Below are 21,215 nucleotides of genomic sequence, written 5' to 3'. Positions count from 1 at the left end.
TCTTTTGAGTCTCGAACAAGCTCAACCTTTGAGTGTTAGGCCATATTAGTTAACTGTTTATATCTCAAAGTATAAATATCTTACTAGAAATTCAATGCTTTGAGCAAGAAATTGAATCTTCCATGAGCATTGGTTTTCAATCATTCTTCTCTTTGAGCTTTTGATTGGTTGTTTACCAAAAAATTGACAAATAATGGTGAAGAAATTTATCTTTGGACCCTTGATCTTTTTCTGCCATAGGCATATTTGTTGAGTGATTCTAAGTGTGTTTGATTGGTTTTGGTTAAAAGTCAAATGGTAGAAAAGATTTTGATCTTTCAAAATGAAATTTTGCAAAAATAAATCTATTTGGAAGATGAGAAATAATTTTTTCCTGCACTAGAAACCAATCTTTCATGACCCAAACATGTCATATTGTGGTTCCATTCATATTAAACACGTTTATTTGAACATTGATTAAATGAACCTTTAAAATAGAAAAAAATTCACGTTTTAGAAATTTTAGCTTTAGGACCTTAGGAGTTGGTAGAACAATAGGTAGAGTTACCTCGAGCAAGCTCAAGTCACCCCATACTTGTTGACCTAGGTTGACCCTGATCTATATTTTGATAATAATAAAATAACTTAATACATTAATTATTGTAAATTAAGCATTTCATATGCAATTCCTCCGGGGGCAAATTCATGGTCTTTGCAGAAGAATTGATAAATTCATTACAAACTCTCAAACCATAAGAAATGTCAAGTCATCTTGAAGAACTACCTCTAAGAAGATTTAAGACTTAAAGACTAGATTCAAGTCAATTAGATTCACCTTCAAAATTCTAGCCGTGTATGATTGACAATCAACTAAATCTCAATCCTAAGGTACACAAGTGCTTTGGAGCTTTAAGGCATAAATATTTTCAAAATCATGTTTAATCGATGCATAACCATGTTTCACACTTGCTAAAATCCCTTAAGATAGTTTTCATCATTCCAATTGCCAATTTTCTGGCATAAGGGAGACAAATTTACGGTCTTTGGCAGTTGCTTGATCCAACTCATTAGGATGAAAATTACTTATTTATTGTCAGACTTCTTCTAACTCCCCCCACAAACTTCATAATGGATTTAAACACACCTTCTTTTCATTGTATAAAACTTTATATATGTTCACTAGTTCTAAATAAGTTCTTCTTTTGAGAAAACCTTTTTTTTCTCAAAGCTATTCAAACTTCATAAGTAGTTTCGTAAAAGATCACTTGGGTACGTACATGAGCTTCCATACTACTTAGCAACCAGAACATAATCGTGAGGTTTCTAGCTCCACTTAGAGGATTTAATAGTTTGTGGTTCTTCATATATAAATTTTTCTTTGTTACCGACTCCAATGTGTATTTTTGCTACTCTTGCCCACAAAACAAGTTCTCTTATTCAACTTTCTTTGTTGCCCTTATGTGTCATTGAGCTTTCCTCAAAATTTTCTATTTTTTAGGTTAATTGTCGGAAACTTTTTGCTCCCACTTAATGTTATTGCACTCTTTTAAGAAAATTTCAAAAGACATGATAGAAATTTGGTCTAAGTTGTTTTATTTTTATTTTTGTGTCAAGACTGGTCATTCTCATTAACCTATTCATATAATCTGCTTCATCTTCTTATTTGGAAGTGTGAGTGTTGCATTATGCTCTTCCTTGTATCTGATGTATGAGTGTTGCTATTTTGTCTTATTTGCCTCTATTTTTTGCCACTTTAGAACAATACTTATAGACCCACTACCTACAAAGAACATGAGTATGCCTGACATTCACTGTGTGTCAAATGTTTTATTCACACAAGTCATGATTTTTCTTGAGTTACCTTTGAATTGTGAGTAGTTTTTTTTTTTTTGGGCCATTTTTTGACTTTTGAAATTGAGCAGATTTTTTTTTAGACTTTGATAATTTTTGGTTGTTGTATTGAGTTTTGTTGTTCAACCAGGGATGATTTTTCTTCTCTTATATTTGTATTGTCTAAGTCAAGTCTTTATGTTATTTTTATCTCTAGCTTGAGGGGGAGAAATTAAAAAGAAAAAGTACAAGAAAGATGCATTTTATCCATATGTTGTTAAAAATTTTATTTGACCAGAATATCTAAGGGAGGAACAAGATGAAGAATTTTTTAGCTAAAGAAGTTTGAAGACCAAATTTTTTTCTTTACATGTTGAGTACTCCAACATATATAAAAGAGTCTTACATGATTCTCACACAAAGAATATCAAAATGGAAGAATCAATATGGAGGAGTTTTATTTGAGTCTCATGGGGGAAGTCTTACCAAGGAGGACTTTTAGTATTATTATTTTTTTTATGTTACAATTGTTTAATTGCTTTAGGACTTATCTATAGGAGTTGTACTTTGGGTGTAACTTGGACATAGGTCGTTTAATTCAACTCCGATGGTATGTATTCTTTCTATTACAAAGAGAGACACAATGTACTCAGTTTATAACAGTCAATGCATTATTTTCTGCTCTACAAATTCAACAGGGATGAGTTTGGGTTCTTACTTATAAGTTTATTAGTAAAACTAGTCATTTTAGATCGTGGTACAAAAAACTATATAAAAGGGTTGATCGACCATACCTTTTCATTGATCGATTAATTGTCCTTTCACGACTGTATTTTGGAGTTTTTATGACTTTATAATTAATCTAGCATCTATCAAAGTGTTTGTTGAACTCTTTTTAGTAGAATGATTAATCATCCTACTATGACATTGATCAATTATGCTTTATATACTGGCCCAATAAGATTCTAGTTGATCGATTATGCCTATGTTTTATAGCTTTTGTTTCCGGTATTTTATGTGATCGATCATATGTAAGGGGATTGATTGATCATGTATTCTAAGCCTGCTTATCCATATATTGTATGATTATTTATGCGTACAAAGGTTGATTGATCATGCTTCATGCTAAAGATTTGTTGTTTTTTACATGAGCGATCATGCAGCTATGTGTATGGTCGATCATACTGGTTTGGAATGTATACTTTTAAGCACTAAGCATGATATAGGTTAAAACTAATTGAATGAAGGGTTCCAAAACATTTATATAAACTTTAATAATAAATTTTTGGAAATTATTTGCATGTCCTATGTTCCCAAATAATCTTGATGGTTATCCTCTTTACAATGTAGTAATTTTTGAAATTTTCTATGGCACTTAAACTTTACCTTCAATTGTTCTATCTTCTCCAAGGTGCTTTCTCAATGTAACTCGATTCTTCATTTTGCTCGAGCTCTTGTGTCAGTCCAATTAATGAACATAGACAAAGACTTAAAATCAATTAGTTTAGGGTTTGTTATTCATAATTTATATTAATGCGTACACAACGACGAATACAAAATGACACAAAACATTGATTAATATTTTATTAGGTTGATGTTTAGGAACATTGTCTCATTCCAATATCATAAAAGCTAAGAGAGAGAGAGAGAGAGAGAGAGAGAGAGAGAGAGAGAGTCCTCAGTCTCCCTCCACTATGCAAAACATCTACAAAGTGGAGGGGAGTAGAGGCCCTTCCCCCATTAGTAAAAACGAAGAATCTCTAAGATAGTGGATTGTTCACCCAAAATCCTCATTGTTGAGAGGTGGTAAGAAGGGTCGTAGATTCATTCCTCTTCATTGTTGATAGAAGGAGAAGGGGGCGGTGACTCCCCTCTCTTTGTGTTAGCATTAACCATGGGGAAGGGGGTGGTGACTCCTCTCCCATAAGTGACCAAAGCACTTTCACTTTGTTTTAGGGAGGGGGAGGTTAAGTCAATTGATTTATGAATCGAGGTATAATAATATATATTAACTCTAAGAAGATACTAAATCATATTATACCTAGTTCAAGTCTAATCCAAGTTCTATAATATTACCTTATTCTCCTGTATTATTCATTAACGTAAAGTTAAGTTAAAAATTGAAATCAACGTCGAACATAAATGAAAAAAAATGGAAAAATAAGATCAAGTTGAAAGTTCAATCCATATTCATTTTCACCCGACAATTCTAAGACATAACTGATCATAGACAATCCATCTGAAAATCCAATCAAACCACCCACTATGACAAGGGTTAAATGAAAAAAATGGAAAAATAAGATCAAGTTGAAAGTTCAATCCACATTCACTTTCACCCGACAATTCTAAGACATAACTGATCATAGACAATCCATCTGAAAATCCAATCAAACCACCCACTATGACAAGGGTCAAGTCTTGTAGCCTTCATCTCAACCCTGTCACATTTCTTTAATCAAACTCATCTAGTTTGCTTCAATTTAATCCATAGGCTTGCCCATTCATGAGAGTAGTTAGCTTCCAAACTTCTACACCAAAGTGGGCATGATTTTAAAACCAATTATTCCCTGGCTTTTCAATCAAGCCTTCCCTTTTGCACATGGAAATCATGTTTTTACCCTTGAAAGATTTCGCAGTAATTAACTTCCTTGGAGGGTAAAATGGGAAATTCAATCCGCCACTATCAGCCTCCTTTACACGGGCGAACTCCGAGACACATTTCCTAGATTTCGTGTGATGAGATCTCTTCTAGACCATCTAAAGCGCATACACCAAGTTTCCGAATATTTTACTCCCTCCACTTATTTTATTCCCTTCTTTTATTATATTATAATCCACTCTCAGACAACTCCATTTTTCCTTCCGAGCTCAGACACTCTCTCCCGTCTCTCTCCTCTGTCTGTGGAGCTGTCGATCTCATTCTCTACATAGTTTGCTTTGTGCTCTTGGGCCCGAGAGCTAACGCGTAGGATTTCCTCAAAGTGGGATGCGAGTTGCTTGAAATTTCATCCGTTTGTCACTCCCCATTTTGTGAGGTTTCTAGGGTTTTGATCTCTTTAACTGAGATTCGAATTGCTGGGGAGAAATCTGGAAGTGATGCCTGTTTTGTCCTTCGGTTTTCGGTTTTATTTCATGTTCGTGACGAGGTTTTGAAAGCTTGAGGTCGTTGGGGAGTTGAATTTGGAGGGGAGTACTATTTTGTAACTCGTGGGGTTTGGTGGAGGCAAGAGGGTGGTGGAATTCGCTTTTTGGAAGCTTTTGTTAGTCCAGTAATGGGAAGGTGAGTTGCAATCTTGTCGTGTAATTGTTGGCGTTTCAAGTGCTGTTTGTCCTTCTTTTTTTCTTGTTTGGATGTCTACTGTGAGTTGTCGTTTTTAGATCTGGGATGGAAGGTCGGTTTCTTTGGGTGTTTGTTTTGCTGTAGATCGGGGCTCATTTGGAGTCGATTTGCGCGCCGTTGAGTGATTCTCCGTTTCTTTTGATTCTCTGAAAATGCTTGGAAGTTCTGCTAAATGTTGTACATTTGAAAGATTGACCGTGTGAAAGTGGTGAATTCGTTTTTTTATTGGAAAAAGACAGTGAATTTTCTTACCAAGTGGGCGCACTGTTTGTCTATTTTGCTTTTTACTATTTTTGCTTGCCTTGTATTATATTTTTCCTTTTTTTTCGAGTGAAATATTATTTGGCTGTGTACTGTGGAAACAAGATGAATCCTGAAACGTGTGCAAATATCTTTCTTGCTAAATGGTGCGATAATGTGATGACTGTCTGGGCTGTATGATCGGTGGAAAAGGCATTAAATGTTACTGGGTCTTATTAGGTTCCACTCTAGTCATCTTACAAATGGTACAATAATTTGGACTGTCATGTGGAATGTGCACATGTTGAAATTCTGTCAGTGGAAAGTAGGTGATATGTTTTGATGTTTTTACTAAGTCTGCACATATCAATTTACGTCCTTTTTTTTATTAGGAGCTGTTCCCGATCTTTTACTAGGTCTTGTACCCACTTCTTTATTTAGAACCCAAACATATACACTGTTTTGTTTTTAAAATTTTTTTGCTGATTATTTGTTTGAATTTCATAAAGAAAGAGCTGATAAGTGCTTTTGGAATTGAGAACAAAAGAGTCCTGTTTAGTTGAAAAATATCTGGTATGTGAAAGAGTTACTTAAAATTTAGATTTCATCTTTAAGGCCCTGCTTTGAAGAGTATATGCAATTCAACGTTTGACCAGGAAAAAATAATTCTTTTTCCTAGGCAGTGGAGACTGGGTGCTTTTAGAATGTTGTGAAAGAGTTATGGCTATAAATATTTAGAATGTTGTGGCCAGTATAGCATGTTCTCATATTTGATATGCATGTGTTAGTGGGTACTGGATGCTGTGAAGATGCAGCTAGTTCCCTGATTTCTTGGCTAGGTTATGATAACAAACCAGATTTAATTATGGAATTTGGATCCAGTTGGTATGATACCTTGGTTTGGGTTCAGATGTCATACAAGTAGACGGTGTTACGTGTTTTACTTAAAAAAGTTGCCTTATCTATCTATTCAGAGGGTTTTATTAAGTGAAATTTTATTGATGAAAAAGAGAGGTGCAGGAAGAAAAAGAAAAAACAAGAGGAATACATGATGACACCAACTAGCTTGCTTATATCTTTTCATGTTGGTTGTTGGGATTGATTACATTTACATGCAATATCCATATTGGAATAATGTTGTTGTGGTTTAAATCTAACCCGAGCCAGTGTTTGCAGAATGTGCTACATTCTTGACAACTGCAGTGCTACCTTGTATACTTTATCTTGGTCTGGACATGACATTTACCTTCTAGATTACCTGTTCAAACTTACTTTCTTATGCCTTCAATTACTATTTTGTTGGGATATGCCTGCAGTAAGAAGTACTGTTGTGGTCTTTTTTTTTTTAATCTTTTTTATTATTTTTGATATGTTATTGTAATCTTCGTTTTCAGGTTATGTGGAGGCTTATGCTGTTAGTTCTGAAATGCATGCATGATTAACTTGGAAGTCTGTACACTTGTGTGCCTCGCCACTTTAAAGGGTTGGTTTGCCACAAGAAGATCATTGTTCATGCAGTCTGCTTTAATTTTTTTAAATATGCATTAAAGTTGGAAAGTCTTCACTCTACTTTTCAGTCCCTGTAGAAACAAATCATGCCTTCATGGTGGGGCAAGTCCTCATCCAAAGAAGTGAAGAAAAAGTCAAACAAAGAAACATTTATTGACACATTACACCGAAAGTTCAAGATCCCTTCTGATGACAAGGGTAACATCAAATCAGCTGGCTCCCGAAGACGCAATGCCGATGCAGTCTCTGAAAAGGACTCTCGCTCGCGAGCACAATCTAGGTCACCATCACCATCTACACAAGTATCTCGCTGCCAAAGTTTTGCAGAAAGGCCTCATGCACAGCCACTTCCACTTCCTGGGATCCATTCAACATTCGGTCGGACTGCCTCTGGGATTAGTCTCTCAAGACCAGGCACAGAGAAATGTAGAAAGGTGAATTTGCCTCTTCCAAAGCCCGATCGCAGCCTGCAGAGGCCTGAGGGTACAGATGTGGATGGAGATTTAGCCACTGCTTCCATTTCTAGTGGTAGTTCCATCGACAGTGATGATCCTGTTGATTCCAGAATTCCTAGTCCTCGGGGAAATGATTATGAAAATGTGATAAAGACTGTTGCAAATAGTCCTACAAGGTGAGTTCTTACTATTGGTTCTTGCAGTCTTGAGCAATACTTACAGTGCATGTGTCTTCGGTCTCGTATATTTATAAGACCCCTGAAAATGTTGAAGGGCTTGTGTTTTCAGGGGTTGTGAGCTGATGAAAAAATACTTTGGAATTTGGCTTAAGAAATTCTAAGTCTCCATTTATTTCTTTGTATTTATCTGCTTTATGATATATATATTTGTCATCGAACTCAATTTTCATATATCCTGTGTGTTGGGTATACACTTCTTTGCTGAAAGGACAGACTTGGTCATGAAAATGACTGTTTGATTCATTTGTATGGGGCTTGTGTGCATGCCATCTCAACAAGACACTGGTTGAGTGGCTTGCACATCAGATGAATGTGCACTTTACATTAGTGTACAACAACTGCATGCTGTAGAGGAGACATAACAGTGACTTTATGAGTGTTTTAATCTTAACTAGCATGCTGGTCTTAAGTCAAACTTATGGAAAAAGATGGCATGCAGTGATTCTTGAGTTTTCAAATGGTTTGTGTAAAAATGCTATTTTCTAGGGAGTTTGTGTTTGAAAATTTGTTAGCTTTCTATTTTTCATGTATTTCTCAATTGTGGCAATTTATTGACATTTGAAGTTCCTTCCAGTTCTAGGAGTCCACTGGATTCTGTGAATAAGTCGTGGTCCCTTGTTTTGAGTTAATTTTTTTTCAGTCATTGTTATGTTCATGTTTTCTGTATTATTTCTGATTCGTCTATTCTACTGCAGTGTTATGCACAAGGATCCATCTCCAGTTATCACTCGAAAGAACTCAAAGGAGACACTGAAGCCAACTATGCTATTCAACAACCAGAGCCGCTCTTCATCGCCCAAACGAGGCCTGAACCATTACCCATCAAATCTACATATTCCTCCTCACAATACATTTGGCCTTGGAAGTGCTCCAGACAGTTCAATGTCGAGTCCATCTCGAAGCCCTATGAGAGTTGTTTGCCCTGAGCAAATTGCTGGCTGTGTTTTCTGGTCATCAAAGCCTTACCCTGATGTTGGCCTACTGGGGTCTGGTCAATGCTCTAGTCCTGGTTCAGGACATAATTCTGGACATAATTCCATGGGTGGGGATTTATCTGGGCAACTATTCTGGCAGCACAGCAGGGGTAGTCCGGAATGTTCTCCAATACCAAGCCCAAGGATGACTAGTCCGGGCCCCAGTTCCAGAATACAAAGTGGAGCTGTCACTCCATTGCATCCACGGGCAGGTGGTCCTGAATCACCCACTACCTGGCCTGATGATGGAAAGCAACAGAGTCACAGATTGCCTCTGCCTCCAATCACAGTCTCCAATTCCTCTCCCTTTTCTCCATCAAATTTGGCAGCTACGACATCACCATCGCTTCCACGTAGTCCAGGAAGGGCTGAGAATCCAACAAGCCCTGGGTCACGCTGGAAGAAGGGGAAGCTTCTTGGTAGAGGAACTTTTGGGCATGTCTATGTAGGTTTTAACAGGTTGGTACTCTTCTCTTATTTATTTCGTTCAGGAATATTTAAAACGATACGAGCTTTATTTATCTTTATTTTTTGAAATGATGGGATTGATTAAGAGAAGGATATACAACAGCAACTTCCCACATTCTGGGAAGTGCACAAACTTATATTCTGGTTATTTTGTTATGAGTTGTATTTCTGGTAAATGTTATCAAATTTTATGGTTATTGTTATGAGTTGTATTTTTGGTAAATGTTATCAAATTTTATGGTTATTTTTATTTGATTGAATGATTAGGATTCATGGGGAACGCTTTGAAGTCACTGTTTTTCATTCCTTGCATTTGGTCTGTCTTCTTACATAACCATTATGTGTGCCATGTATCTTTATCTGTGTATATTTTGAAAGTGTGGGGTTGCAAGAGGGAACTTTTGTAATTTGGGATTTCAATGCATTCCAATTGTTCAGCTGGATTATCTTTCTTATTGTTTTGTATTGGTCTTAGTGACAGTGGTGAAATGTGTGCAATGAAGGAGGTTACACTATTTTCTGATGATGCTAAGTCAAAAGAAAGTGCCAAGCAGTTGATGCAAGTAAGTGACATTTCCAATTGGATAATTAGAAGTTTCCTCCATAATTATGCTAATCTTCTACATCTATTTCTACTGGAAATCATTGTATCTTATTTAGTTGTTATTTTACAGGAAATATCTCTGTTGAGCCGCCTGCGACATCAGAATATTGTGCAGTATTATGGATCTGAAACAGTATGCTTCATAAGCTTCATTGAATTACCTAATTTGAGTTTGATGTGATTGACTTGGCGCTTCTTACTTTCATGTATTACTTGCCTTATCAAGCTATTACTCAAGTTTGATTCAACAATTCAATCTCTTTGATGTTACTTTTGTTCAAGTTTTGGATGTTTTTCTTCTTTTTCTCAAAATTGTTCTGAAAGTTTATCTTCTAAGCCATAAAGTTTCAATGTCTTGGTAGTAAGTTAATTGCATCAGTACTTTTTAACAGGTTGATGACAAATTGTATATTTACTTGGAGTACGTGTCTGGTGGGTCCATCCATAAGCTTCTCCAAGAGTATGGGCAGCTTGGTGAACTCGCAATTCGTAGTTATACACAGCAAATCCTCTCAGGCCTTGCTTATCTACACGCTAAAAATACAGTGCATAGGTTGTTAAACAAACGGTTTCTTCAAATTCTGATTTCCTTGTTTTAGTGTTAGGTTTTTACCTGGTTTATTTATCCAGGGATATTAAGGGTGCAAATATACTTGTTGATCCTATTGGTCGTGTTAAGCTGGCTGACTTTGGGATGGCCAAACATGTAAGTTTTCTTGCCTTTTGATGAATAATCATCTGTGCCTTGCTTTAGGGGGAGTGGATCTAATTGCTTGAGTTCCCACTTCTGAGAGTGACCCCTTGTACTGGGGGAGCACTTATGTCACTCGACCAGAATGTAACCCATGGAGTAGAAGTGATTTCTGAATCTTGAAAAGTTGCTTACAGATTTTTATATAATACACTTAGTTTACTATAGGACTGTGCAAGATTGCTAGTTGTGCATGATTTCTACGGTATCGATTTTTGCTCCATTTAATCTCTCAAGGGAGAATGATGTATGGGAGAATTATGAGAAAAAGAAAATATAATGCACCTACTGTGGGTTTAAATAACAACCAAAAAGGACTCCTTGTTAGGGATGGATTTCTGTGCCAGAAGTCCTGTTATGAGACTTAGGTGAATGGTTATAATGATTGATCATTTAGGGAGTATGAGTCCGAGATGATATATATAGAAGTTTTGGATTGTTCTTAGCATTCAAATGTTGAGCCATTTTGGGATCTGTGTACTCTTGCTTGTTTCTCATATATTTTCTTGGCTCTTTATCAGATTACAGGCCAATCATGTCCATTATCTTTCAAAGGAAGCCCTTACTGGATGGCACCTGAGGTCAGCACTATTTCTGCTGTTGTCTGTGTGTTATTATTTGCACTTTGAAACTTCTAGATTTCTGACTTGTGCTTATCAGGTGATAAAAAATTCAAATGGCTGTAACCTTGCTGTGGATATATGGAGTCTTGGATGTACTGTTATAGAGATGGCTACAACAAAACCACCTTGGAGCCAATTTGAAGGGGTTAGTAAACTTTGAGTGTTTAAAACTTTTCATATGCTCTGTTTTTTTGAAAACATGGACTGCCCTATATTTAGACAATAATTGGGGATGAAATGCATGAACTCATTATTTGTTAGAGCATCATGTAGATCAGCAATATCTAAAACTATTGTGTTTGGTTTTTTGGCAAAATGGTAAAACTGGGAGCACGGCTTATCTTTCATTTGTATGGATTACAGTATACAGAGTTCTTGTATAATATTGTTGATATACCCAATGGTTGGTTCTTGATGTACTGAGTGTGTCTAGCTCCTGCCTATTGTGAGAACTTACTGCTTTACTGTTTATTTGTGTTTTCCTGTAGGTTGCTGCCATGTTTAAAATTGGGAATAGTAAGGACTTTCCACCTATTCCTTATCATCTGTCAGATGAAGGCAAGGATTTTGTGTGGCAGTGTTTAAAACGCAATCCACTCCACCGTCCTACTGCTGCTCTGCTTTTGGAACACCCTTTTGTGAAAAATGCTGCCCCACTAGAAAGGCCCATTCCAGGTCCTGAACCTGTAGAAGTATCACCTACAGTTTCTAACGGAATTAAATCCATGGTATGAGAAAGTTTCTACTCATCCAATTGCCTTTGATTGCTATCCTGCTGCCAAAGTAATGAAGCAAATACCAAAGACCTAGGATGTGCAAACAATGTTGTCCTGCTTCATTGAGAAGGGTTGAGAAATTTTACGCTGGATCTTTGAGTTCTTTATGAGAAACTCTTGGCTATGTGCTTTATAAAATTATGCTGCTGGCTACAAGGTTATTTTGGTTGGAATGTAATGCACCATGATTGTGATCTTTATTCAGGGCTGGAGCCATGCAAGGAATCTCTCCTCATTGGATATGGAGGGGCTTGCACTCCAACAACCTAGAGTAGGGAGAACATACCAAGCATTCAGGTTTCTCTCTCTCTCTCTCTCGCTCTCTCTTAATCGTTTGTCAAGGTTGTGTATGGGGTGATTGCAAAACAAGACTTTATTCTCATAATTATTCTACTAAACAGTGTTCTTAAAATTTTGTCTTGACCAACAGTGACAATGGCATGCTGAGGAATATTTCGTGTCCCGTATCCCCTACAGGAAGTCCCCTTCTTCAGTCCAGATCTGCTCAACAGATTAATGGGAGGACCTCTCCTTCACCCATTTCAAGCCCCAGAACTACTTCTGGTTCATCCACTCCTCTGACTGGGGGCAATGGAGCTCTTCCATTCCATCACCTTAAGCAGTCAGCATATCTCCATGAAGGCTTCAGCAGCATGCCCAGGTCCCCCAGTAGCCCATATGCTAATGGATCCAGCTATCATGAACCCAATCCGGATATATTTCGGCCCCAGTCTCATGCCTTTCGGGAACTCATGACAGCAGAAAATGACATTCTTGGGAAGCATTTTGGGAGGTCAACCCATGGGGAGCTGTATGACGGGCAATCAGTGTTAGCTGATCGTGTGTCTCAACAACTGTTAAGGGATCATGTGAAGTCAAACCCTTCACTTGATCTCAGTCCTAGTTTACCATCTCTCTGTCGTGCCAGTGGTATATGATTTTGAATAGCCAGCAGACAGAAGCAGGCCTTGAGGATAATTTTATTATTTTGTTGATTATGATGCAGTTGGCTTCATCAATTAGTGGCAAAGGCTATTGAGAAAAACCCATTTTGTTCAATAAAGACCCACAGAAAAGCGGTACCCGTGGAATAAATTTGGATCATATGAAGCTATGGTGGTTTTCCTGTCCATCTCTACAATATGGTAAGCACTTGCACTTCTATGTTTAGCATTCAGTTTGAACTAGTCAGTTGAAGCATTTATTTGGTTTTTCTTTGGTTTTTTGAAACTGGTGTATGGTCTAATTTGCATATCGGTGGTTTATTTGTTTCTTTTGGTTTATAAATGTCTTTTATGATTTCTTCTTTATTTGTATTTGGTTTGTTTTGGTTCTTGATGGGAAACTCATATTCTGCTTTGTTTTTAATTGAACTATACCTTCCCACTGATGCCAATGTCCTTTCAACCCTGCTCTTTTTTAAAAATCATTCTTTTTATTCTTAACTGATTGGTTTTTGAACATCTGTGTTTGTGTAGGAGGAAATGGCTCCTAATGATGCATAATCCACAAATTTCTTGCATTAAAAATTCCTACAGTTCATGGTAATTGAAGAACTGTATATTTTTAAATCTACAGAAGAGAAGAAAAGGAAACGACTAAATTTGGAGTTAGTAGGAATTGGGCTACCTTTTCTTTTGTGTCTGGTCTGTGGCCTTTGTACAGATGCTGAAGAAATGCATTTCAATGGTTCCTGATTTGGCTGCAGAGAAGGCACATCTGGATCTGTGGTGCCCTAAACTGATTTGTAATTTATTGTAGAGGAAGTGGGCTCATTTATAACTGTTATGGACTGTTCTTCTTGATCTGTTGTTGTATGTACATCTCTGCAGGAAATAGAAGAAAATTCTAGCTGCCTTGTCCTCTGTTGTTTTCAGCTGTCTTTTCTTTCCGAAGTTGGATCTTATCTAGTGCTATATCAACGAGTACCCCCTACAGGAAAAGGCTGTGGGGGCTTGAACTCAGGAAACTGCGGGCCCCAGTGTAGGAAATGAAAATGATGCAATGGAGAAGATTTCTATAGAATGGTTGTTGAATGCAGTTGTCAACCTAAAAGAGTTACAAAGGTGGTTTTCTTTTGCAGGAACTCTTTATATCTCATGAAATCTTTCAATCAGCAAACTGGAGCTTTGTCCACAAAGTAGGCTGCCTTTGGTAAAAGGAAATCCTTGGAATCTTGTTGTTCAGGATTCCGACTGAAGCTTCATAGTAACCGGGAACAGATCTGCACAAGTAAATTTAGGGTCATTTTGGTGGAATTCTTTTTGCAGGTTGAACAATATCTATTGTAAAGTTCTCCTGAAGTCCAAGTGCAGAATGTTTCTGAAATGAAAAAAAATCGGAGACTAAGTAATAGAATGCACAAACACTAGCTACACCCAAAATAACCTATAGATTATCCAACTTCCAATAGATGGTGGTTTTCTGTTCCATTCTAGCATTGTCACTGGCAGTTGAATTTGGATCAATCTGATTTGATAATTGGATGATATTATCTTGATGTTATTTTTAGAATAAAAAAACAAAATTTCAGATCTGGTGAAGCTTCTTCGACCTGCACACATGGGACAGGGAGGAAAAACATACGAGGAGAGGGAATAATAATGATCAAATTCAGAATCCCAAAGGGTTCAAAGTGCGGGAGGTGGTCGCAGGGGCAAGGTGAGGTGCGTGTGCGCAGGCAGCATCCATGCAATTGGCTGGCTTGTTATTTTGTTTGAGAGTTTGTGATCTATCCAAATGTATTAAGATAAGGTCATCTAAGACAAATAAAGGCATGAGTGATAAGGCTCATTTAGAATTCTAATAAAAGGGAAGAATTGCCTTAGGTAGCGAATTCTCAGGGTATTATATAATAAAGGTCCTGATTAATTTCATATCACTTAACACCATTGTCACTTGTAACACTAATATTTTTCAGAATGTGAAGGCAAAGCTTTATTACAAGCAAAATTTAAACTTTAGTTTATCAAATTCATACTGAAGTCCCATAGCTTCTTCGCCATCTCCTCATCTTGTGCTTGTGCACTTGTTTTCGCTATATTACTGTCTTTGAAATACTTTCCACTGACTCCTTCAACCTCTGGATGCAGAGCAACATAACAAGTTGTTGCAGCTCCCTGTGAGCAGAATTTAAACAACGTTAACACACAGCTCTCTCTCTCTCTCTCTCTCTAGGAATACAATTACTCCATGAGAAGTTAGCTATTCTTAAATCACCATTAGAGTATTGCCTTAAATTAGTATGCTGTTAGAGGCTCAAGAAATCTATTTTGATTACATTCCTTGTGCTGTGAAACTGTCTACAGCTGATGCACAATCAGAAGAGTCGGAAGCCGTCAAAAGCTTGACCACTGTGATGGGGACGAGACACACAGGGAAGATTGTGTCCAGAAACAGAGGCTCATGTTCTCAAATGATTAGCCAATGGAGAAATGGTCTAAAGCTGACTGGGTTATCAATTGGAGGTAAAAAAAATGTCACCCTCGTTTTACTTGAGGCCCATTAGGTTCTAATGCAGGCCAAAAGACGATACAGCCGTCTCATTGCTCAGGTGACATGAATGAAATCTTACCTGTGGAATGTCCTTCAGTACAAATCTTCCCAATGTTGAGACAATGCCTGCATGATGCCCAAAACATGAAATGGTATGTAACTCGATACGACATTAACCCAAAAAAGATATCTATTCGCATACTCACTATTTATAAAGCTGTGATAACGCAGAAGATTGGTAGCAATAGCACCTGGATGAAGTGAGTTAGCTGTTATTGAAACCCCTTCTTCCTGATTCACAAAGATGCAAGAGGTTAAAAGAGCAGTACCACAGGGAATTTGCATGTGATGCCAGTTCTTCAAATGAATTTCAGGAAAAATAAATAAAGCTCATTGATGAATCAGTAATCATTTTCATACAGTGAGACCTACAAATAAATTGGATACCTTTAAACGCCGGGCCAGCTCATTAGCATGTAATACATTAGCCAGCTTTGATTGTCCATATGCAAAGATAGCGAAGTACCTGAAGATAGAGCAGACAGGAAAACCCATTTGAAAATTTCATCCAATTTTCACATCTTCATATAGACTTTAAAATATATGTACTTTGCATGAAAAGAAATGTGAACAAGCGATAGGTGACTTGCGATATCATAGTAAGGCTTGCTTTAAAACATGAAAGGTTTAAGGTGCTCACTTGTAACTCTACAGTGGGGTCTTTTTTTTTTTTTTTTTTTTTTTTTTGACAATCCTATGGGACAATTATGAACTTGTCTAAAGCAGACTTTGAGTACTTCACAACAATCTACACTTCTACCACCAATTAATGCATGGAGATGTTCAATCAATGTCATTGGTCAATTTCACAAAAAAGAAAAAAAAGGTTAGTGGTCTTTAGCATTCAAAGTTTTCTGCACATACTTTTCAGAAAAAAATTAGTGATAGAAAAGCAGATTAATCGAAAGTATATCTTTCTTTACAGTTTTACTCAAAAAAAAAAAAAAAAAATCTTTCTTTACAGTCAAAGCATAAGGCAAAAGTACTTCCAGCTATATTACCCTGATTCCTCATTAATTTTTTCAAAACGAATTCCTTCATTGTATGTAAATTTGTGGCCTTCAGATGAAAGATTAACAATACGTCCTTCAATGTTACTGTTGCATGCAGTATTCTTCATTGTCTCTAGTAAGAGATTGGTTAGAAGAAAATGGCCTGCAAAATACAAAGAAGATTGACATCATCTGGTTTAATATTGTGCTCCATATACCATAATACAACATTTACTAATAATGAAGCAGGATATTTATATCTTCTCTTATCAAGGCATGGGTATAATGTAAGGATGAAAAGAAAGCAGCAGCTTGATCAAAGACATTCAGAGTTATGTTCCCCAGGTCTCTTTTCCAATTTGCATGTCAACTACAACAAATTCATCTCAAGTAGTGAAACAGATTACACACAGGTGTTCTACATTTCTCACCATTTGCTCAGATGGCCACTAATGTAAGCCTGGAGGTTTATTGGTGGGACCAAAACCCTACCTCTCCTGAATGTGATAAAGTTGGTGCAGATAGACATGAATATATACATGAAGACTAGGGGCTAGTTTGGCATCATATGGTACAATAAGTTCTAATCACTCAATGAAGATAGAGAAATTGTTCACAGATAAACAAAGGTCAAAATTTACCTAAGTGATTTGTTGCAAACTGAAGCTCAATTCCATCTTGGGAGAGAGTGAATGGGTTTCCCATAACTCCTGCATTATTGCTGCCAAATCGAACATAACTAAAATCTTCATGCAGGTGTATAAATAAAGTCCAGTAAATGATAAGTTTGCATTCAAAATTGAATGTTGCATGATTTTGATGGTATTCTTCTCGATCAATGACTATTGTAAGTTGAAGACAAATGATGCATGAAGGGCATTGATGATCATTGAAGGGTGAACTTTTAAATTGCAGCAAATGGAGTTCATATTGAACAACCAAGAGTTATCACAGGAAAAGAGACTATACAAGCTATTATAGTAAATTCTTTCTGCAAATTTCTTACATGAGGATATTGAGTGGAAGATCCTTTGACTTGAACTTTGATGCAAAAATTTTCACTGATGCCAGAGAGCTCAGATCCAACTCCATTATGTCAACTTTAGCAGTTGGGATTTCTTTCATAATAGCTTCTTTCACATTTGCAGCAGCTGTCATATTCCTCACACCCATTATAACATGGACTCCACGAAGTGCAAGAACACGTGCTGTCTCAGTGCCTATACCACTTGAAGCTCCTGCAATAAGTTGGCCAAGAAAAGAAAATCACAACTGTTGTTGTATCAATTTAGATGTCTCTTATTGTAGGTGTCCAAAGATTCATTGGGAAAGAAAGCCTATCCTTGACCCACCATAAAACTGGGAAGAAAGTAAAACTTGATTAAACTCGCTCCAAAACAAACACATGTACTAAAAGCATGAACATTATGTTCAGAATACATCAAAGCTAATTATTATTAACATTACTATTTTTCATATGATGAACATCAAAGCCAATGAGATAAATCTGTTTTACATATTCCAACAAAGTCAAAGGATGTCCCAGAAAGATTCCACCTACATGATTTTCAATTTCCTGATGGTACATGAATTGTACCATAATCAGATAATAACAAAACAAAGGACAAGACAGAAAACATGAATAAAGAAGGAAAGAAGCACAAATGCCTTCACATTTTTGTATGTAGCCAGGTTAGTAGAAGATCAGAGCTCAAATTCAGAAGAGATACCTGAGCAAGAGACACTGCCTTCATATATTCCCATTGTATTCCTATGATGATGAATTTGAGAGCACAAAAGAAAGACATACAGAGCCCTTCAATTATTATTGAGAGCGCAAAAGAAAGACATACACAAAGATTTTTACTTTTACAGTCGTATGCTATAGAGATTCTGAGTGGGCTGGGGTCATCCCTAGAAGGATCTGCCATGATTAGGTGATGCCAACAGACTGTTGGTTGCAGATGTCAAAAATTTCTCTATTGCTTTGCTTTACACATCCAACGAGATGAGTCTTGCCTGTAATCCAGCTTATAACTAGTCTGGAACACTTTTACTCTTGTTTTTTTTCAGAATCACCTTGTCATCTGCAGGGTTTTAACCTTTTTGTTACACAAATAAATGAAACAAAATTCAATACCAATGCGGAGGTTGAAACCATTAAGAGATTTGAGCAGAAATTTTATAGCATTGTGCAATACAATCCAAAAAAACAGGCTCCATAACAAAAAATCTGTGCTCAAAGATAGAGATCAGAAAAGGAAAAGATAATTTCAGCCTCAGCCAAAATGCATAAAAATCAGTCTGAAGTCACCTGTGCAGCAGCAAAGCAATAAGCAAGGGCAACAATTTAAAAACACATAAGATGCCCACTTCTTTTCATGGTTTTCCTATTAAATAGACACAAACACGAGATCAAACAATTTAATGTTTATTGTCTACAAAAAACCATACATCATGGCTAAAACAACTTGGGTCCAATAGTATTAATTTTTTTTTTAAATGTAAAAAAAAAATAAAAAAAAAAAAACTAAAACATATTTTATCTAAACATGCCTAGTGAAAATTCATAACAAACTCTCATAAACATTTTAGCAAAGAATATCTCACAGTTACTTGCATGCTACACAAATACACATAAGCTACACATTTGCCAGAGAAAAAGAAAAGGCCAAACTTCAACAATGCTAACAGGTCTACTAGACCTACTGCTATTAAAGAAAAAAGAAAAGCAAAACCAAGTAAGATGGTTTATCACATTCCTTAAACCAAACCATAAAATAATCCCATATGTTATCCAAAACTTAACATAGAATAAGGTGCCCACATTAAAAATGGCAGGACTGTAGACTCACCTACTTAAACTATTGTCATATAAGTTTACCCATCACAATCCAGAAACTATCATCGCCGTGGAAGGAAAGAAGGCAGTAAAGAGCAAAGAGAGTAAAATTCTTATTTTAAATCTTTCACAAACTTGTATATGTTTTGGTTTGTCAGAAAAAAAGAAGTGAACATTATTCCTGCTCGAAACAAAAAGAAATGTTCATTGTGCAAAAACCATTATCATCCTGGAAAGGAAAGAAGGTCAATTAAGAGCAAAGAGAAGGCAAAATTCATAATTCAAATCTTTCACAAGCTTGCATCTTTTTTGGTTTGTCAGAGAAAAGAACTGCAAACTGTTCCTTCTTGCAAAAAAGAAATAGTCAATCATGGGAGATTTCATTGAAATACACAATTTCATCTAAATTTCAGAAAAGACAGCATAGACACACAGTTGGTGTATAAATATCCTTCAATAAGAAGAAAAAACCATATCATACCACCTGAAATGAAAACAGCAATTGCAGAATATATATACTTTCAACAATACTATCCTTAGATCATGTTTTTTCGTTAGTATGTAATACTCAAATGCAAAACCATTACCCAGCGCTGTCAGTTTAATCACACCATCCTCTCGCAAAAAAAGTAACAGCTATGTTTAATTACTGAGACTTTATTCTGATTTTTGAAGCATGGTCAGTACGCTTTTACTGAAGTGATCCCTTCTCTGACTAATCCAGAGCCAGGAAAAGCCAAAGAACAAACTACGAGAAAACCAAACTCTAAAAGAGCTACAGAAACACGATTCTATCAATTAGTTGTCTACCAAGTCGACCAACTCGAAATTCCAAATCCACAAAAATAAAAAACATGAGCACAACAAAGAACACTATTTCCGAGTGCATCTATCTCAAGACCAAGCAGCCATCTTAAGCACATATGCTAGTTTTGCCTCTCTTTGAAATTCAAACAACCCAAAATAACAAAAAATCAAACTAAAATTCCTCCCAATATTAAAATAAAATAAAATCACAACTCCCAAATAAATCTTACCAGTAACAATAGCAGTGAGACCCGATCCATCAATTCCTCGAGTAACTTCCTCGGCTGTGGAACAAGCCGAAAACCCCGAAGGACCCTTCCAGCTAAACAACCACATGATCACTTCTGAAAATTCAAATGATCAAATGTCAACAACCCAGTACACAAAATCCTCCTATCTCCCCCGGTCTTCAAAATCTTGATCGGCTATTAGACATACATAGGAACTTCAGAGACAACGTCCAAGGTCTTCCTGACAAGAGATGGGCCAAGAGCAGATGATGCTTTCATTGAATAAAGCAACTTCTGAAACTAATGAGCGCCCATAGGACCCAGTTTTGGAAACGTCAGAATTGAAGTTTTTTTGTCGGGACTGTACATGGAATTCCAGCCTATAATTGGAAATTTGATTTGGAAGAAAAACAGGGAGAATGAGAACGGACATGTTGAGATTTGGAGCCATTGGGTGAATTTATTTTCAGTATAATCATTAAATTGTAATTAAAAGATTTAAAAATAACTATATAATTAAACGAATTAAAACTTTATGTCTTTGCATTCTTATTCTTTATTCAACTTTAACTAAACATTCTTCAACATTGAGTGTTCTACCATATTTAAATCAAAGAGATATAACTAAACGTTCTTATGTGGATTAAATTATGATTTTACACTTATAATAAACGGGTAATTAGTAGATAATTGAATATGGAATATCCTTTTATCTATTAATTTATTCTGTTTAGTATAAAACAAATGGGTCAATGAATCACATCATAGAACAAACATCAACTTTGATTACGTGGGGCTACCTGTCTTTGTTTATCATTTATTTTGCCTTAAGATAAGGTTTATTAATGGTGTGAAATGCAACTAGAGCATACTTTTTCCTTTTATTTTTATTTTTTAATTGTGAAAGCTATTGACATGTATTCAATTCAAATAGCTCCTTAATTGGGGTGGTTATGGGTTGGGTTGTATTTATATTCAGTTAAAGTTCTATTGGTAGGCTT

The 21,215-nt window shown here is 36.3% G+C and overlaps 2 protein-coding genes across 3 annotated transcripts; one reads left to right on the top strand and one right to left on the bottom strand.

Moving 5' to 3' along the window:
• The first annotated feature begins 4,667 nt into the window (after window positions 1-4,667).
• Window positions 4,668-14,287, top strand: LOC137939467 (mitogen-activated protein kinase kinase kinase YODA-like). Of its 2 annotated transcripts, none has more exons than XM_068784738.1 (14): window positions 4,668-5,089; window positions 6,784-6,872; window positions 6,967-7,529; window positions 8,288-9,025; window positions 9,510-9,597; window positions 9,709-9,771; window positions 10,031-10,191; window positions 10,269-10,344; window positions 10,911-10,970; window positions 11,050-11,157; window positions 11,501-11,740; window positions 11,994-12,085; window positions 12,219-12,933; window positions 13,872-14,287. In XM_068784738.1, exons 3-13 carry the CDS (start codon window positions 6,985-6,987, stop codon window positions 12,724-12,726), a joined length of 2,679 nt encoding a protein of 892 aa, XP_068640839.1. In that variant the 5' UTR covers window positions 4,668-5,089; window positions 6,784-6,872; window positions 6,967-6,984; the 3' UTR covers window positions 12,727-12,933; window positions 13,872-14,287. The 2 variants fall into 2 exon arrangements, with proteins under 2 accessions (XP_068640839.1, XP_068640838.1); XM_068784737.1 differs by lacking the exon at window positions 13,872-14,287 and adding an exon at window positions 13,267-13,863.
• On the bottom strand, window positions 13,960-20,485 carry LOC137939468 (short-chain dehydrogenase TIC 32, chloroplastic-like). The gene is made up of 9 exons (XM_068784739.1): window positions 20,215-20,485; window positions 17,342-17,573; window positions 16,977-17,056; window positions 16,345-16,498; window positions 15,731-15,809; window positions 15,490-15,574; window positions 15,363-15,409; window positions 14,769-14,907; window positions 13,960-14,012 (listed from the first exon to the last, which is right to left on the bottom strand). Exons 1-9 carry the CDS (start codon window positions 20,318-20,320, stop codon window positions 13,972-13,974), a joined length of 963 nt encoding a protein of 320 aa, XP_068640840.1. The 5' UTR covers window positions 20,321-20,485; the 3' UTR covers window positions 13,960-13,971.
• Window positions 20,486-21,215: the final 730 nt, after the last annotated feature.

The sequence above is a fragment of the Aristolochia californica genome, unplaced genomic scaffold (genome assembly GCF_029961685.1).
Source record: "Aristolochia californica isolate CCGP_79_NKW_82.1479 unplaced genomic scaffold, dmAriCali1.0.hap1 SCAF_8, whole genome shotgun sequence".
NCBI lineage: Eukaryota > Viridiplantae > Streptophyta > Magnoliopsida > Piperales > Aristolochiaceae > Aristolochia > Aristolochia californica.
The sequence above is the reverse complement of the archived record's forward strand: the minus strand, read 5'-3'. Positions and strand labels throughout refer to the sequence as shown.